Source organism: Rissa tridactyla, chromosome 3, assembly GCF_028500815.1.
Source record: "Rissa tridactyla isolate bRisTri1 chromosome 3, bRisTri1.patW.cur.20221130, whole genome shotgun sequence".
Taxonomy (NCBI): Eukaryota; Metazoa; Chordata; class Aves; order Charadriiformes; family Laridae; genus Rissa; species Rissa tridactyla.
Window position 1 is genome coordinate 97525208 of NC_071468.1, and position 14764 is coordinate 97539971.

General features: G+C 38.4%; 1 protein-coding gene across 1 annotated transcript in view; it reads left to right on the top strand.

Moving 5' to 3' along the window:
- Positions 1-14764, top strand: part of EYS (eyes shut homolog) — an 874211-nt gene that overhangs the window by 585754 nt on the left and 273693 nt on the right. Inside the window, exon 35 of the mRNA XM_054197017.1 lies at positions 1220-1370. Coding sequence (XP_054052992.1) covers positions 1220-1370 — 151 coding nt within the window. The remainder of the gene's footprint in view (positions 1-1219; positions 1371-14764) is intronic.

Sequence of the window (14764 nt, forward strand, 5' to 3'; positions counted from 1 at the left end):
TACCATGTTTGCATATTTTTCTGAAAGTATCACAAAACCAGAGTTATACAGAAAACAGAGAGAACTGTTTGCAAATGTTGCTAATGTTGTCTCCACCCTCTCAGTTAAAAAATTATATAAGACCTTATCAAATAGTATGTGAGAAATCCTTTATATGTCATTATCTGACAGAGGATAGTGAAGAAAACTCCTTCCATGCTCTTTTTGTAACTAGTAAATTCAGAAGCTAATTTTGCATTATCAAAGATAAACTGAATTCCTACTTTACCTGTAGCATCCTAGCTAAATTACAGACTGTTGCTTTTATGTTGATTTTTTGGGGTTTTTTTTTGGCATATGCTATTTTCACATAGGTTTTTTGTGGCACCTCTATTACAAAGGTACTTTTAAACATATGGCTGATTGAACTCTGATTTGTTTTGTGTGCAGAGAGGAGGACAGGCTGAAACAAATTCCTGTGAGAGAGACTTGTTTAGTTCTGGTATTTCTTCACTGTGCTTTCTTTCATGAAGACAAGAGTGCTTGCTGCCACTTGGTTATCAGAATGTAAATGAGCTTCACATCATTAAAAAAAAAAAAAACTGAAGAAAACCAAATTGCTTACTTTGCACCTTCTGTTTATTGTTAACAATTTATGCATTCTGTTAAGAGTGACACCATTAAGAGGGTGTGTGGACAGGGGGAGGGAAGAGGGAATGTATATATTAATTTCAGGGTCTAATATTACTGCTTTCAGTTTTAGGAATGATGCTTTTGAGGATAAGTGTTACAGATTATAGCATGTTTGCAGTCTCTAAAATGCAGTTTATTTTAAATTGCTTTTCCTGGTTATCTTTCTCTGTGATGAAAAAGAGGGATATTTAAAATATTTGAGGTCAGTAGATGTCTCTTTTTTTTCTTTCAAATTAGAAAGCCTTCTTGTTATTGTTAAAAATTGTCTTTTTTAATTCAGCCATTATTATGTGCTTTGGCTTTTTTAGCAGTTACACTGCTCAGATTTACAATATGGCTTCATTTAAATGGAAGTTCAAACCCCAAAGACACGCCAACTTACGGCTTGTTAAACAGCTTCTTTTACGTTTATAGTCTTTAATATAGAAACAGCTATTTGCTTGATTTTTTTCCTTAATGGTTTAGTAACAGCCCAATTAATTTGTCAGATAGACAGTAATGTAAACTATATATGGTTTAAAATGTGCCTATTTCTAAATTTATGCAGGCAAGGCATGGTACCGTGTGAAGCAGAAATGTCAATCCTGGGGATATCTGCAAAGACAAGTATACCTGGAAATTTCTGGTCCAGTTCACGTTGGCTTGAAACAGGATCCATATTTGTTGGTGGCTTGCCTCATCGTTATGCATTTAAACAGGTATTTTTTTCTAATTATTTATTTTTATTTAAGGTGTTTGTTATTTTGTGAGTGGCATATTGATAGGATATAACTGAAGAGATTTAAACTAAGCAAAAAATAAAAATTACTTACAGCTTTTTGAGGGTTACATCTGAGTATGGTCCCTTGCAGAGTTTTGCTGGTGCGTGGGACTCTGGTAAGTGAAGTGAACAGAAACAGCATTCCGGCCTGACGTTATGACCTGCAATCCTGTTTGCCTTGAGTAGAATCACAGAATCATAGAATCATAGAATTGCTGAGGTTGGAAGGGACCTTTAAGATCATCAAGTCCAACCTTTAACCTACCCTGACAAAAGCCGCTTCTAAACCATGTCCCTAAGTGCCCCATCTACCCTTTTTTTTAAACACCTCCAGGGATGGTGAATCCACCACCTCCCTGGGCAGCCTATTCCAATGTTTAATAACCCTTTCAGTGAAAAAATGTTTCCTAATATCCAATCTAAACCTCCCCTGATGTGACTTGAACCCGTTTCCTCTCGTCCTATCACTTGTCACCAGGGAGAAGAGGTCAGCCCCCATCTCTCTACAACCTCCTTTCAGGTAGTTGTAGAGGGTGATGAGGTCTCCCCTCAGCCTCCTCTTCTCCAGGCTAAACAACCCCAGCTCCCTCAGTCATTCCTCATAAGGTTTGTCCTCCAGACCCCTCACCAGCTTTGTAGCCCTTCTCTGGACACGCTCCAACACCTCGATGTCCTTCTTGTAGCGAGGGGCCCAAAACTGAACGCAGTACTCGAGGTGGGGCCTCACCAGTGCCGAGTACAGGGGGATGATCACTTCCCTCGTCCGGCTCACTACACTGTTCCTGATACAGGCTAGGATGCTGTTGGCCTTCTTGGCCACCTGGGCACACTGCTGGCTCATATTCAGCCGGCTGTCCACCAACACCCCCAGGTCCTTTTCTGCCGGGCCGCTTTCGAGCCACTCTGCCCCAATCCTGTAGCGCTGCATGGGGTTGTTGTGACCCAAGTGCAGGACCCGGCACTTGGCCTTGTTGAACCTCATACCATTGGTCTCAGCCCATCGGTCCAGCCTGTCCAGATCCCTCTGCAGAGCCAACCTACCCTCAAGCAGATCAACACGCCCGCCCAGTTTAGTGTCATCTGCGAACTTACTGAGGGTGCATTGGATCCCTTCATCCAGATCATTGATAGAGATATTAAAGAGAACCGGCCCCAGCACCGAGCCCTGGGGGACGCCACTTGTGACCAGACACCAACTGGATTTAACTCCATTTACCACCACTCTCTGGGCACGGCCATCCAGCCAGTTTTTTACCCAGCAAAGAGTACACCCGTCCAGGCCATGAGCAGCCAGTTTCTCCAGGAGAATGCTGTGGGAAACAGTGTCAAAAGCTTTGCAAAAATCCAGGTAGATAACATCCACAGCTTTTCTCTCATCCACTAAGTGGGTCACCTTATCATAGAAGGATATTAGGTTTGACAGGCATGACCTGCCCTTCACAAACCCATGCTGACTGGGCCTGATCACCCTGTTCTCCTGCATGTGCCGTGTAATGGCACTGAGGAGGATCTGTTCCATGACCTTCCCAGGCACTGAGGTCAGACTGACTGGCCTGTAGTTCCCCGGATCCTCCTTCCGGCCCTTCTTGTAGATGGGTGTCACATTTGCCAACCTCCAGTCATCTGGGACCTCCCCGGTTGTCCAGGACTGCTCATAAATGATGCAAAGTGGCCTGGCGAGCGCTTCCGCCAGCTCTTTCAATACCCTTGGGTGGATCCCATCCGGCCCCATAGATTTGTGCACCTCCAGGTGCTGAAGCAGGTCCCTCACCGTTTCCCTTTGGATTACAGGGGCTTCATTCTGCTCCCCATCCCTGTCTTCTAGCTCAGGGGTCTGGGTACTCAGGGAACAACTGGTCCTACTGCTGAAGACTGAGGCAAAGACTGCATTAAGTACCTCAGTCTTTTCCTCATCCTTGGTCACTATGTTGCCGGCCCCATCTACTAGAGGACAGAGATAATCCTTAGTCCTCTTTTTATTGCTAATATATTTATAGAAACTTTTTTTGTTGTCCTTGACAACAGAAGCCAGGTTTAGCTCTAGCTGGGCTTTGGCCCTCCTGATTTTTTCCCTACATAGCTTCACTACCTCTTTGTGGTCCTCTTGAGTGGCCTGCCCTTCCTTCCAGAGGCCATAGATCCTCTTTTTTTCCCTAAGTTGCAACACTAGCTCCGTGTTTAGCCAGGCCAGTCTTTTTCCAGAGTTAAGGAGCAAATATGACCAAATTTAGAGGAGGTACCTGTTAGCTCAGGTGGTAGTTCTATGAAGATGTGAAAAATATAACTGGACTGAGTTCCCTAACGGAAGAGGCTCACTGCTTGCATGCCGTGCTGGCACAGGCAGGGGTGTGTTAAAATGGACCAAGCAAGAGAAAGTTAGCCTGTGGAACTGCGTTAATGAAGGAGAGGAGCCTGAATTTGTAGGGCCCTGTACGCAGTCAGGCTAACAACATGTGTGGGGGTTAGAAGTAATATGGAAGAGTACAAAGGGGATCATGCAGAGGGTTGGAGAGAAGTGGATCATTGCTGAATTGTTGTTACGGAGGAATTTGACATAGAGCAGTCACAATAACAGATGTGCATCACTTCAGTGACTACCAAACTACATTATTTTTTTTAAAGCAGGATGAGTGTAGATAGCAATGTCTATTCTAGTCTGTGATACTCAAACTCCTCACACTCTCACAGATCAAAGTCCCAGCTCCCGTAATTCATTTGAAACTGGGACCGTGCACACAGGGGACACTCAGTCCAGCTCCTGGCGGTGTGGCCCCTGTGCAAAGCAGTTCCCAGCTGGCTCAGCCTTCTACATCTTGTCAGGTGTCTGAGAATGGAGTCTTCCTCTGCAACCAAGGAACTATTGTCATAGCTATGTATAATTTTTTAAAATTAAATTGCTGGTATTAGGCACTAGTGGCCTTGGTACTCAAATAGCCCCAGGTCAGTCTCTGACTTTCCCTTGGTATAAAACCAGTGAGTGTTGCTACCTGGATTGTTTTGCTCTCTAGTCTCATGTCCCAGATGTGTTACCAGATTATAAAGCTGTTCATCGTTATATAACAAGGATTATCTGTGAGTTTTTATTAGTTTTCCATGCATAGTGGAATAAACTAAACTGTTAGTGCCGGGTTGGCATAGTCCAGGTCTCATTTATCTGAGCAGTGATCTTTGGATAGGTGTCGCCCCACAATTCTAACAAAGTTAATCTGTGGGGTTTTTTTGGTTTCCCAGTGCACAGCAGAATCATGTAGTCAGAGATGGACATATGTAGTCCAGATTTCATTTTTTAAGCCATACATTTGGGTAGACTTCACCCGGTGACAATCATTTGAACCTTTTTATTTCTGTTCTGTTCTTCAGTAATTGAAGGTCATCTTATCATGAGGCAAATACAGTCATTTCAAGCACAGACGTGGTTTTGATGCTGTTATTGTAATGCAGCATTTCCAGATTGCTTTCACCTTATAATAAATTCTACAGTAACCAGTGAAGCAACAATACTGTTGAAATCCAACTTGAAAATTCTTATAAGTAGGTGCTTTTAGGATTGCAAAATACTCAGCCGAAAGTATACTTCTAAATACCACATACTGGCATTAAAAGAACACATCAAATAGTATTTGCAGTTACATAACTTTTCTCTTAATTCAGATGTTCATACACAACCTATCCATTCATCTAGAATATTTTATCCTATTAGTTGCATGTAAGATTTTATTTACTTTAACAGTGTAATGTAAACTATATATGGTTTAAAATGTGCCTATTTCTAAATTTATGCAGGCAAGGCATGGTACCGTATAAATGTTCTATACTAATAAGATAAAACTATAGTTTCAATGTTTAAATGACCCGTCTCCTAGAAGCTAAAAGGAATGGGCTTTTGGGATAACCCAAAGAATTTATAGTGAAGGCGTAGAGAAGTTTAATCCATGGAGTGTATTTAGGAGCAGGTAAAGATGCAATTTATTTGAGGATTATACATAATAATGTGTATGTGAGAAGGAAGTCTGAGATGGTAAATAGCTCTTCACTAGCCAAAGGCAAAATAAAATCCAGAAAAATAGGTTTTCCTTAGGTAAGTTAAAATAGCAATAAACCACAATGGTTTAAGGGTAATTTACTGCTAAAACATTTTGCCTACATATGTGTTGGATTATCATATCAAGACGGGATTTCTTTCTTTAAGGATGTTGCAGTTCAATAGATTATTCTGTTCTTAACACAAGATTAATAGGGGAAATCTTATGATCCATGCTCGTTATTTAGATGAGGTAATAAATGTGGGACAGGTGCAAGTGCTCACGATGGTCATACTTAACCTCTGCTAGTACCTGGAAAGCATGAGTTCTTATAACTTCCCCAAAAGGTAAAAATCCTCAACTCTCAGTTGCCTCTCTAGTTTCCCATGAAGCTTTTGCAGTTCATTGCATTCTGTTTGAAATTACCTCAGCCTTTTATTTAACTTAATTTTCTTTTCTCCTTTGTGATTTTTGTGTTTATTTTGATCTTAGTGTCTCATTTTGCTTAATTTTTACTTTTTTGTAGCTTTGGGCAAGTTTAATTTTTCTTGGCTTCCCTGTCAAAGTCTGTTGGCTATAAGCCACGTACAGTCTATAAAGGCTAGATTTTTCCTCTTTGTCAGGGAACAGAGAACCGTCTGTCCAAGTTCTCTTTATGTGGGCTTTTCAATCCCAGCAGTAGGAAACCACTCCAGGAAGTTTCTTTCTCATCAGCTTTGACCCAGGCAGTCAGGCTTCTATTGTAAAACCTTCATCATCGCCAAAACAGAAAAGGTCTGTTTCTGACCTTCATCCTGCAGTTTGCTTCAAGGGAGATTTCTGTTCCAGCTGAGACTCAGCTTTTTCTGGCAAATGCTCTGATCGTTCTTGGAGTCAAGTCTGATAATGACCCTTGTGATACCCGTAGTATCTGCCTAATAATACATTGTCTTGTTTTAGATGAGCTACTTCTCTCACTGGAGTAGTTCACTCTGCTTTTGGCTCTCCTACCTTCCGATATTGTGGAAGTTGTAGAGAGCAGTGACTTCAGACCCTGGACTGCTTCAGTTTCTGTCTAACAGGAACTTCTAGCTGTCAGTGCCAGAAACTGTTGACACAGGAGTTCTGTATTGCTGGAATTGGCTGATGCCGCACTATTAATTTCCAGTTTGGATTCCTCTTCCTTTCTTTATGAGTGAAGTTTAATATGATCTGTGAAGCCCTCAGGGTAAAATTTTGTGTCCTCTGAGGATTTCCTATACTGCAATTTTCTAATCAGGTCTCAAGTGTCCATGCATTTTTTTCCACATATTTATTTTTTGTCTGTATGTTTATTATTTGGTATTGCTTGGAGTCAGAGTGCCCTCGACATGTAAGGCAAGGTGCAACAGTTATTCTCTGCCTTTCAGTCTCAAAAAGTTGAATCTTTTCTTCTCCAAAAATGAGAGGGGAATTACCTCCCTATCTTTATAAAGGGTACTATAAGGTGTAACCTTTTACTCTTTTTTTAAGGAAGAAAATTGTTTCAGTCTTCCTTAAAGATTGAGTAGGAAACTATAGGGTCTTTGAGGAATTATTAAGAGAAGTTACTGTTTCTCTGTATGTACTCATTGAGGTGTCTTGAGTCTGTTCTGAACCTGATTGCCATTCTGCCTGTTATACACTATTTTGAATAGAAATATCAATAAATAAAATTGTAATAGCTCTAGACTGGAGTGCTTGATAAACACCAACTATTTATGTTTCAGCTGCCCAGGGTAGTAACAGACAGCACACTATCAACAGAAGTTTGAATTTCCTTCCTAGTCACTCTCTACTGATTTCCCTGGTTGCTGCCATGGCTTGGGAAGGCATTTCAGAACAGAATACAGCCTTACGCTCAAGGTGGTGATATATTTAAATGTGACATCTGCAGAAGCAATGCCATAGTACCCAATAGATTTCGTCACTAATCAAAAGCTCCCAGATCTCTGTGCCTAGTAGCAGTGGTTGGTGGGGAGAAACACAAGCAACAGTACAGCAAGATTAAGTTATGGACTACTTAATTAATCCAGACATAGAAAGTATCATCAGACCAGATAGGATGCATACAAGCATGTGCCAGTGGCTGATGTTATCACAAGGCCACTCTCTTATCACCTCTGAAAGACTAGAGCGATCAGAGGAGGTCCCAGATGACTGGGGGGGAAGGGGGGGCAGGGGAAGAAGTGATGTTAAGTTCATCTTCAAAAAGACCAAGGAGAAGATCTGTGTAACCATGAGCTGGTCAGGCCAATGGCACAACTCAGTTCCTGGGACAGTTGTACAAACAAACAAACAAACAAAGGACAAGCAGGTCAACAATCAGCATGGATTTACCAAGGGAAAACTCTGCCTGACCTGTATGATTACCTTCCATGTTGAGATGACGGGCTCTGTGGACAAAGGGAGGGCAGTGGATATTCCTTACGTTTTTTCCCCAAACTCATTCCCAGCTCCCCTATCTCCTCCCCCCGAGCGGCAGAGGGGGATGGGGAATGGGGGCTTAAATTTTTTGATCAATAACGGCTTGTCGCTGCCACTCCTCCCTCGTACACATCTACAGTTCTCTGGTGCTGTGCACCCACAGGCCGATGGTAGAAAAAGTATTTGCCTGGGTATGAATTCTGAAGGATCTGAAGACATGGGTAGGAAATGAGATAACAGATAACGTGCGCTGAAGCACCTTGGACAAATTCATCCAAGTTCAAGCACTGCAAACTGTTTCACGCACAGCAAGAAATTGGTTTTATGACTCTCCGTAAACTGTCCTTTGCAAAGTTTAGTGGATTCATCTGACAGCGTAGGAAGGCAGAGCTGAAGAGCCAGGAGGAAAGCTAAACTATAAATAGCTGGCTGGCAGACATCTCGTTCTGCTGTCTCTACACAGCAAAAAAACTCCCATTCAATTCTGACAGCTTTGTTTATTACTTATCTTTAAATCATATCCTATTTCTTCATTAAAGAATGTGACGGGCATACTTCAGACTTGTCACATCTAAGAAAGAGATAAATGGCAAAATCAGTTAAACAGTTAAACAGTGTCATCTTTTTAAATCATTGAGTTTTTTAAGCTGTTTATGATAGCTGTTTTCTAAGAATCAAAAATCAACAACAGGGAAACCAAATTACACACAATAAAAAGACATTTTAAATCAGAAATTGAAAAAAAAAATATTATTTCTGAAATCTCAAGACATGTTTCAGAATAATTAATTTTGTGCTAGCTTTAGTATCATTAATTGTTTACAATAGCTTATTCCTCTGCAGAGAAGATTGGTACACTCAAAGGGAAATTAAAGATTGTTTCCAAATACCTACAGCAACAGTTAATTGCAGTAATAGTGTTATTTCTGCTGCTATAATTGCTACAATAATTTATATTTCTAGACTTAATAGTATTTTAGTATTGAGAATGTGAAATGTCATTATATCTTCATATTCCTTTTCAACATAAACAGTTCTCTGTAATTAAACTTTGCAAGTATTCAAACAGTGAAGTTTCAGAAGGAAAGGAAGTTTCTGTACCAGGAGAACAATCTTCTAAGTAAAGTAAAGACAAAAGATTAAGTGGAAAGTATGCAAATACATATGCATTGGTATCCCCATGTTACCAATGGGGAAGTGGCAACAGATAATAATTGAGTGATATGCTCAGGATCGTAGTGTGTTAGTGTTGTAACTAAGATGAGATGGAAATCATTATACATCTAAAGTCTCTCACTTAGACTACTAGCCCAAATCTGGGTGAACTTTTTTTGTGGGGGGCACGTATTTTAAATACATAGGTATAAAATATGCTGTGCATATATAAGAATACATACAGTTTTCTTATGAAAAAGAGATGTGTGATGAAAAAGAGTGTGATATCACAATCATATGATGCTATAAAACTGCCCATTTGGTCTCAGAATATTCTTGGGTGTTACCGTATGTCCATAAACATGTTTTAAACATTTTAATAAACAATTGCTAAAATGTATAAAACAACGTATAAACATATAAATCATCTGAATTTAATGGCATTGAGTGAAGAAATAGGCAATGTAAAACAGTTGTTACAAAATACAGAATCAGGCCCTTAATTTGGAATGATCTGAAAGCAGTTAGCTGTGTATTACAGCGGCTGTGCCTCCACAGACCAAAGCGACAGTAAACCCTCTGTAACTGTCTAGTTAGACATAGTTTATGATCCGTTTCCCTTCCTGGAGCATTGCAAAGCAGTGGGAGAATTTAGTACAATCTGTGCACAGTATTCAGGTTTGGTTATCTGGCCTTCACCTTATTTGATAAAGCTGCAGACTGGGGCTTTCACATAATAATTTATAATAATATTATATTGACATGATGCTTTAACATGCTGCTACGGTAGTCATTGGATGTGAGCAAATTGCAGTGGTCCTGACCCAGCTGATGCCACCTGGGCTGCAGCGTTCAGCGTGAGAAAATTCCTGGAGAAGCCAACAATGGAAAGGACATCCAATCTTTCATAGGATTACAAGGCATACTAGACTGTTACATGGCTGCAACTGTTAGCTACAGCGGTATAAGCAAGAGCAGGTAGTTTGAAACCTTAGAGGGGCCAGTTCTTGAACCTTCACAAATTTCCTGTTGGTCCACAGCACATCTGAAATTTTCGCACTTAATTATTAAGAATAGTATGATTTGTAAAAGCATTTTATTTTGACAGAATTTAGACATATTGTTTGCCAGTCAAATTGCCAGGTTTCTTCATAGAGTCCTCTAAGTTTAAAAAAAAACCTGCCTCAGTTTTCTTAAATTTTTCTATCAATGTATACGATGAGACCTGTAGACTGGCTATAGCTTTTTTTCATTGGCTCATAAATCTGCTTGGCAGTTGTTCAAAGAAGATTTCATATTTTATATAATATAAACCATCGCCTGCTCCGTGAGTTTAAGCTGTAGCTCAGAATAGACTAAGTGGGAGCTAGTTGCCAGGCATTAATCTTCACTCAAGGTATAGTGGAATATGGGTGCTTAGCTTGTAGTAGCTATGCACTTGAGTTTGAGGTTCTGCCGTGATACAGAAAGTGAAAGTGAACAGTGTTGATTTAGACTAGATAGAAGGAAGTAATTTTTTACAGTGAGTGTAGTAAAACACTGGCAGAAGTTGTCTAGAGAGGTCGTAGATGCCCCATCTCTGGAAACATCCCAGGTCAGGTTGGACGGGGCTCTGAGCAACCTGATCTAGTTGAAGATCATAGAATCATAGGGTTGGAAGGGACCTATGGAGATCATCTAGTCCAACCCCCAAAAATGTCCCCGCTTCTTGCAGGGGGGTTAGACTAGACGACCTTTAAAGGTTTCTTCCAACCCAAACTATTCTATGATTCTATAACTCTTCTGTCCAACATCTTCATGTGGTTTAATGTTACATTGCAGAAACTGTGAGCTGTTCCTTTTTGTACCAATTCCAGTGCCTATATTTTTCCAAAAAGGAGAGGAAAATATTTGTCCTTGTATTTATGCCACTTCCTTTTAATTTGATTTTCCTTACACACATTGTATGTCTTCTAAGTCTGCTCTGTTGTCAGGTTTGTGATTACAGTATTCAGAAAGGCTTTTTCAAAGTGTTTGTTTGAAATGCATGTTACATTCTGAAGAGTGTCTGATTTCTTCTTGGATCTTGACATGACAGCCTTAGATCATGACAAGTCTTTTCTTTCTAATGTCCTACTTAAGGTATGCTCTGGATCTGTCTTTGCATCACCCGAATGCTTATTCTAATTAAGAGCTCTGCTTATTCTTTCTCCAGCTATTTTATATATTTATGTGCTTTTATATAAATACACAGTTAGAGACTAAATAGATATTTGTCACACCACCAAAAATATATCTTCTACATGTCATTCATTGTTTTATTGACTGCTGTCCCATTCACTGCTACTCATTCTCCTTTATACTGAGCAATCATGGTCTACATGCTCTCTTCTTACATGATTAATCATTTCCCTGAAATCCAGGGTCCTGTCTCTCCAATGAAGAGATAATTCTTCGGTCTTCTGCAGGGAGCTACTGTTTTAACTGTTCTGAGTAGTTTGTTGTGATCAGCAAATGTTTTCACCTCAGTACTTCATATATTCTCAGGTAATTTGTGAAAGTGTTTAAGAGCACAGGACTAAGTTGGCAATATTTGTGACAGCTAACCAATGTGAAAATGGACCTAGTGTCTGTAATTTTTGTTTACTTTCTTTTAACTGGTTTACTTAACCCAAGAAAAGACGACCTTGTATTTCCCATGACTATTAATTTTCTTTAAAAACTTTTGGTGGGGAACAATGTCAAAATATTTTTGGAAATTAAGTAAGCTATGATGTTTGATGACCCTCTTGTATAGGACTATTCATGTGTTCAAGGAATTTTCAATATGCAATTGGACAGGATGCATCTAAACTCCCTTTTCCTATTAAAGGTTGGACCAGGTGATCTTTCGAGATCCCTTTCAACCTGGACTGTTCTATAGTTCTATGATTCTATGGTTCTATGAGTAATTTTCTCTGCCTAAAATAACTTACATCCCAGAACTTTTTTGAATATGCACAGTTGGAGATTTAACACCCTCCACCCTTATTTTGGCCTGAAAGATGTCAACTAATAGTCGTCTTTGTTCTGCTATTTTGTCATTCCAGCTCCTTTTTTTTAAAAACCATCCTTGATTATTTTTTTTTTTCCTGCTAGAGCATCCGTATTTATCTGAACTCTATGGAAGTGTTTTTCTGTAACCTTCAAGCATTTTACCCATTAGTTTTTCTGTTTATTTTTATCCTTGCTAATCTTGTCCTGTTGGCAGTTAAATTATTTTTGGTGGATTTTTTAAGTATGTTTTGCTCCCAGAAGAACACTGAAGTTGAGTACATTGTAGTCAGTGTTTCTAAATTCTTTTTTTGATGATTACGTGTTGAAACAGATCCTATGCCTGGCTTAATGCAAAATCAAGAGTTATTTCTCTTGTGGTTTCTCTAATGGTTCCAAGAAACTGTTATTTACAGCATCTAAAAATGTAGGCCCTGCATCATATCTTACCATGATTTCTTACCAGACTGCTTGGGAGTAATTAAGCTCTCCCATTATTGTGTTTTCTGCCTTACCCTTTCTAACCTGCTTTTGTGTTTAACAAGCACTGTCATCATCTTGGTTAGGTGATACATAATAGAGCTCTAATATTGTATTTTTCTTTCTGCATGAAATGTCAGTGCAAAAGGATTTGTGCTAGTTTGTATATATTTATTTGACTGCTTTCTTTATATTGCCTTTTTTCTGGTGCAGCCTACGGCTTACATGATTTTTACACCTCCATCATAATATCACAGTGTTTGTTTTTCTACTGTCAAGATGCTTATCATATTCGTATTGTTTCAATGCTTCTTTTTCTTTTTAGAATTCAGATATTTTTCCAGAAGCAGTTACTTGTCTTTTGAAAAGAAATAATGGTTTAGTTGTTTGACAGAAAGGGAGTTGTATTTAAAAGCACACAAATCACAAATTGTTCATACTACATTTTTGAGGTAACATATTTACATAGCTCTGTTGTATCATGTGTATTTTGAATGTGAATTTTTGATTTTTTTAAAAAAAGGTTTTCCAGGTAAAGAGAGAAATGTAATGAAACTAGATTGGTAAGTCCCTTTTAACGGAATTGCAATGTTCTGTAATTATGGCTACCATATAATGGCGATATACTGTCTTGCCTAATCCCATTGATCTAAAAATAAATGTATATGAGACTTCACATATTTTGATTCAAGTTCTGGATGCATACACTGCTCGCCTGTTGGGATTCTTCATTACTAGTGTGCCGATAGCCCTTACCATTTCAGGGTGTGATCTTCCTAAGTCTTCAAGGCTAAACAATACAAAGAAGTGATACCGTCAAGGAAAATCTAAAATGTTCCTGTAACACTGTATTAGTTGCTTGTGTTCTTCCTTTCAAGTCAATCGGTGTTATGAAGTCTGCAGATTATGAACTTGGACGTAGCAGTATTTGAGATACCAACTTAAAGGAAAGATGTATATGCAGAGAGCATTGTAGTGCATAGAGACCCATTCTACTTTTATTTATTTCTAATTAGGTTAATCGGTGTGCTTATAGGGATATTATTGATTTGTTAACACTTTTTCTTACATCTGAATATGCTCATGTGTTTTGGATCATTTATTATTGATTTATCATCTTGAAACAAGTTTGAATTCCTGCTGAAGTTCAGTATTAGTACCGTGCGATCCTTAAAGCTAAAACAAAAAATCGCAGCTCATACAGACTCTAAAAGTTTTGGATTCTGCTAGTTATAATAAAATCTAAACCTAGACTATATTAATCAAAATGTGAAATAAATTTGTCTAATAAATTCCAAATTTATAATATAGAAAATGCGGAATAGAAGACATAAAAGTAAGTATAAAGACTGCTCAATTCTTTTTATTCGGTTACTAGTACTATTTCCTGAATACTTCTCAATAATATTCATATTAATTTGGGTGATTTTACAAGTTACAGATTGTACTTCATATTTGATTAAGGAGATAGTTGAGAGAAGTATTTTTGACATTTATAATATCAGACTGGTTATTGATTGTGAACATGTATATTAGAAGCAGTCATCTTTTTTCTGCCTTTTCTCCAGCTATATTCTGTAATGTTTTTAATGCTGCTTTTTAAAATTTCATTACAGATGTTTTACAGAAGTTAGAATTTCATGTGTGTGTGTGTATGTAGATATGAATGTATTTAGTATTATATTATGTAAATAGTAATATTAGTAATGCAAATACCAACATAATATGAACTATTGATACTAATAGTAATAGAATGTTAATATATTGTATTAATACTATATTATTATTAATGTTTTCCATAAAATCTACCAAAAACATAACAAAATAATCTCAAACCAAAAAGCAAAAAATATCCTTCACTGTGTTAAGTACACAAACCAGAAAGTATTGCGAGTGAGAGATCAAGATCTTTTCTCAGTGATCATCCGTTACATCAAATTGAGACACTTAAGATTATACATAAAACGACACATATTCACATGTCTGTGCTTCACAGAAGTGCAAAAATGTCATTAATATCAACAATTCTACATGAAAAAAAATGCATTTGCATTCCACATAGATAATATCTCAGCAGTCCACAATATAAATCGATTACTATAAGCGAGATTAAAAATGCAATTCAGTCTCATTAGATAATGCTACAATGCCAAGTTCATTTTATTTATTACACAGCTACCAATCACCCAAACCAGTGATATTATATCCTTGCAGAAAAAAAAGCCAATGAACTTTGAGA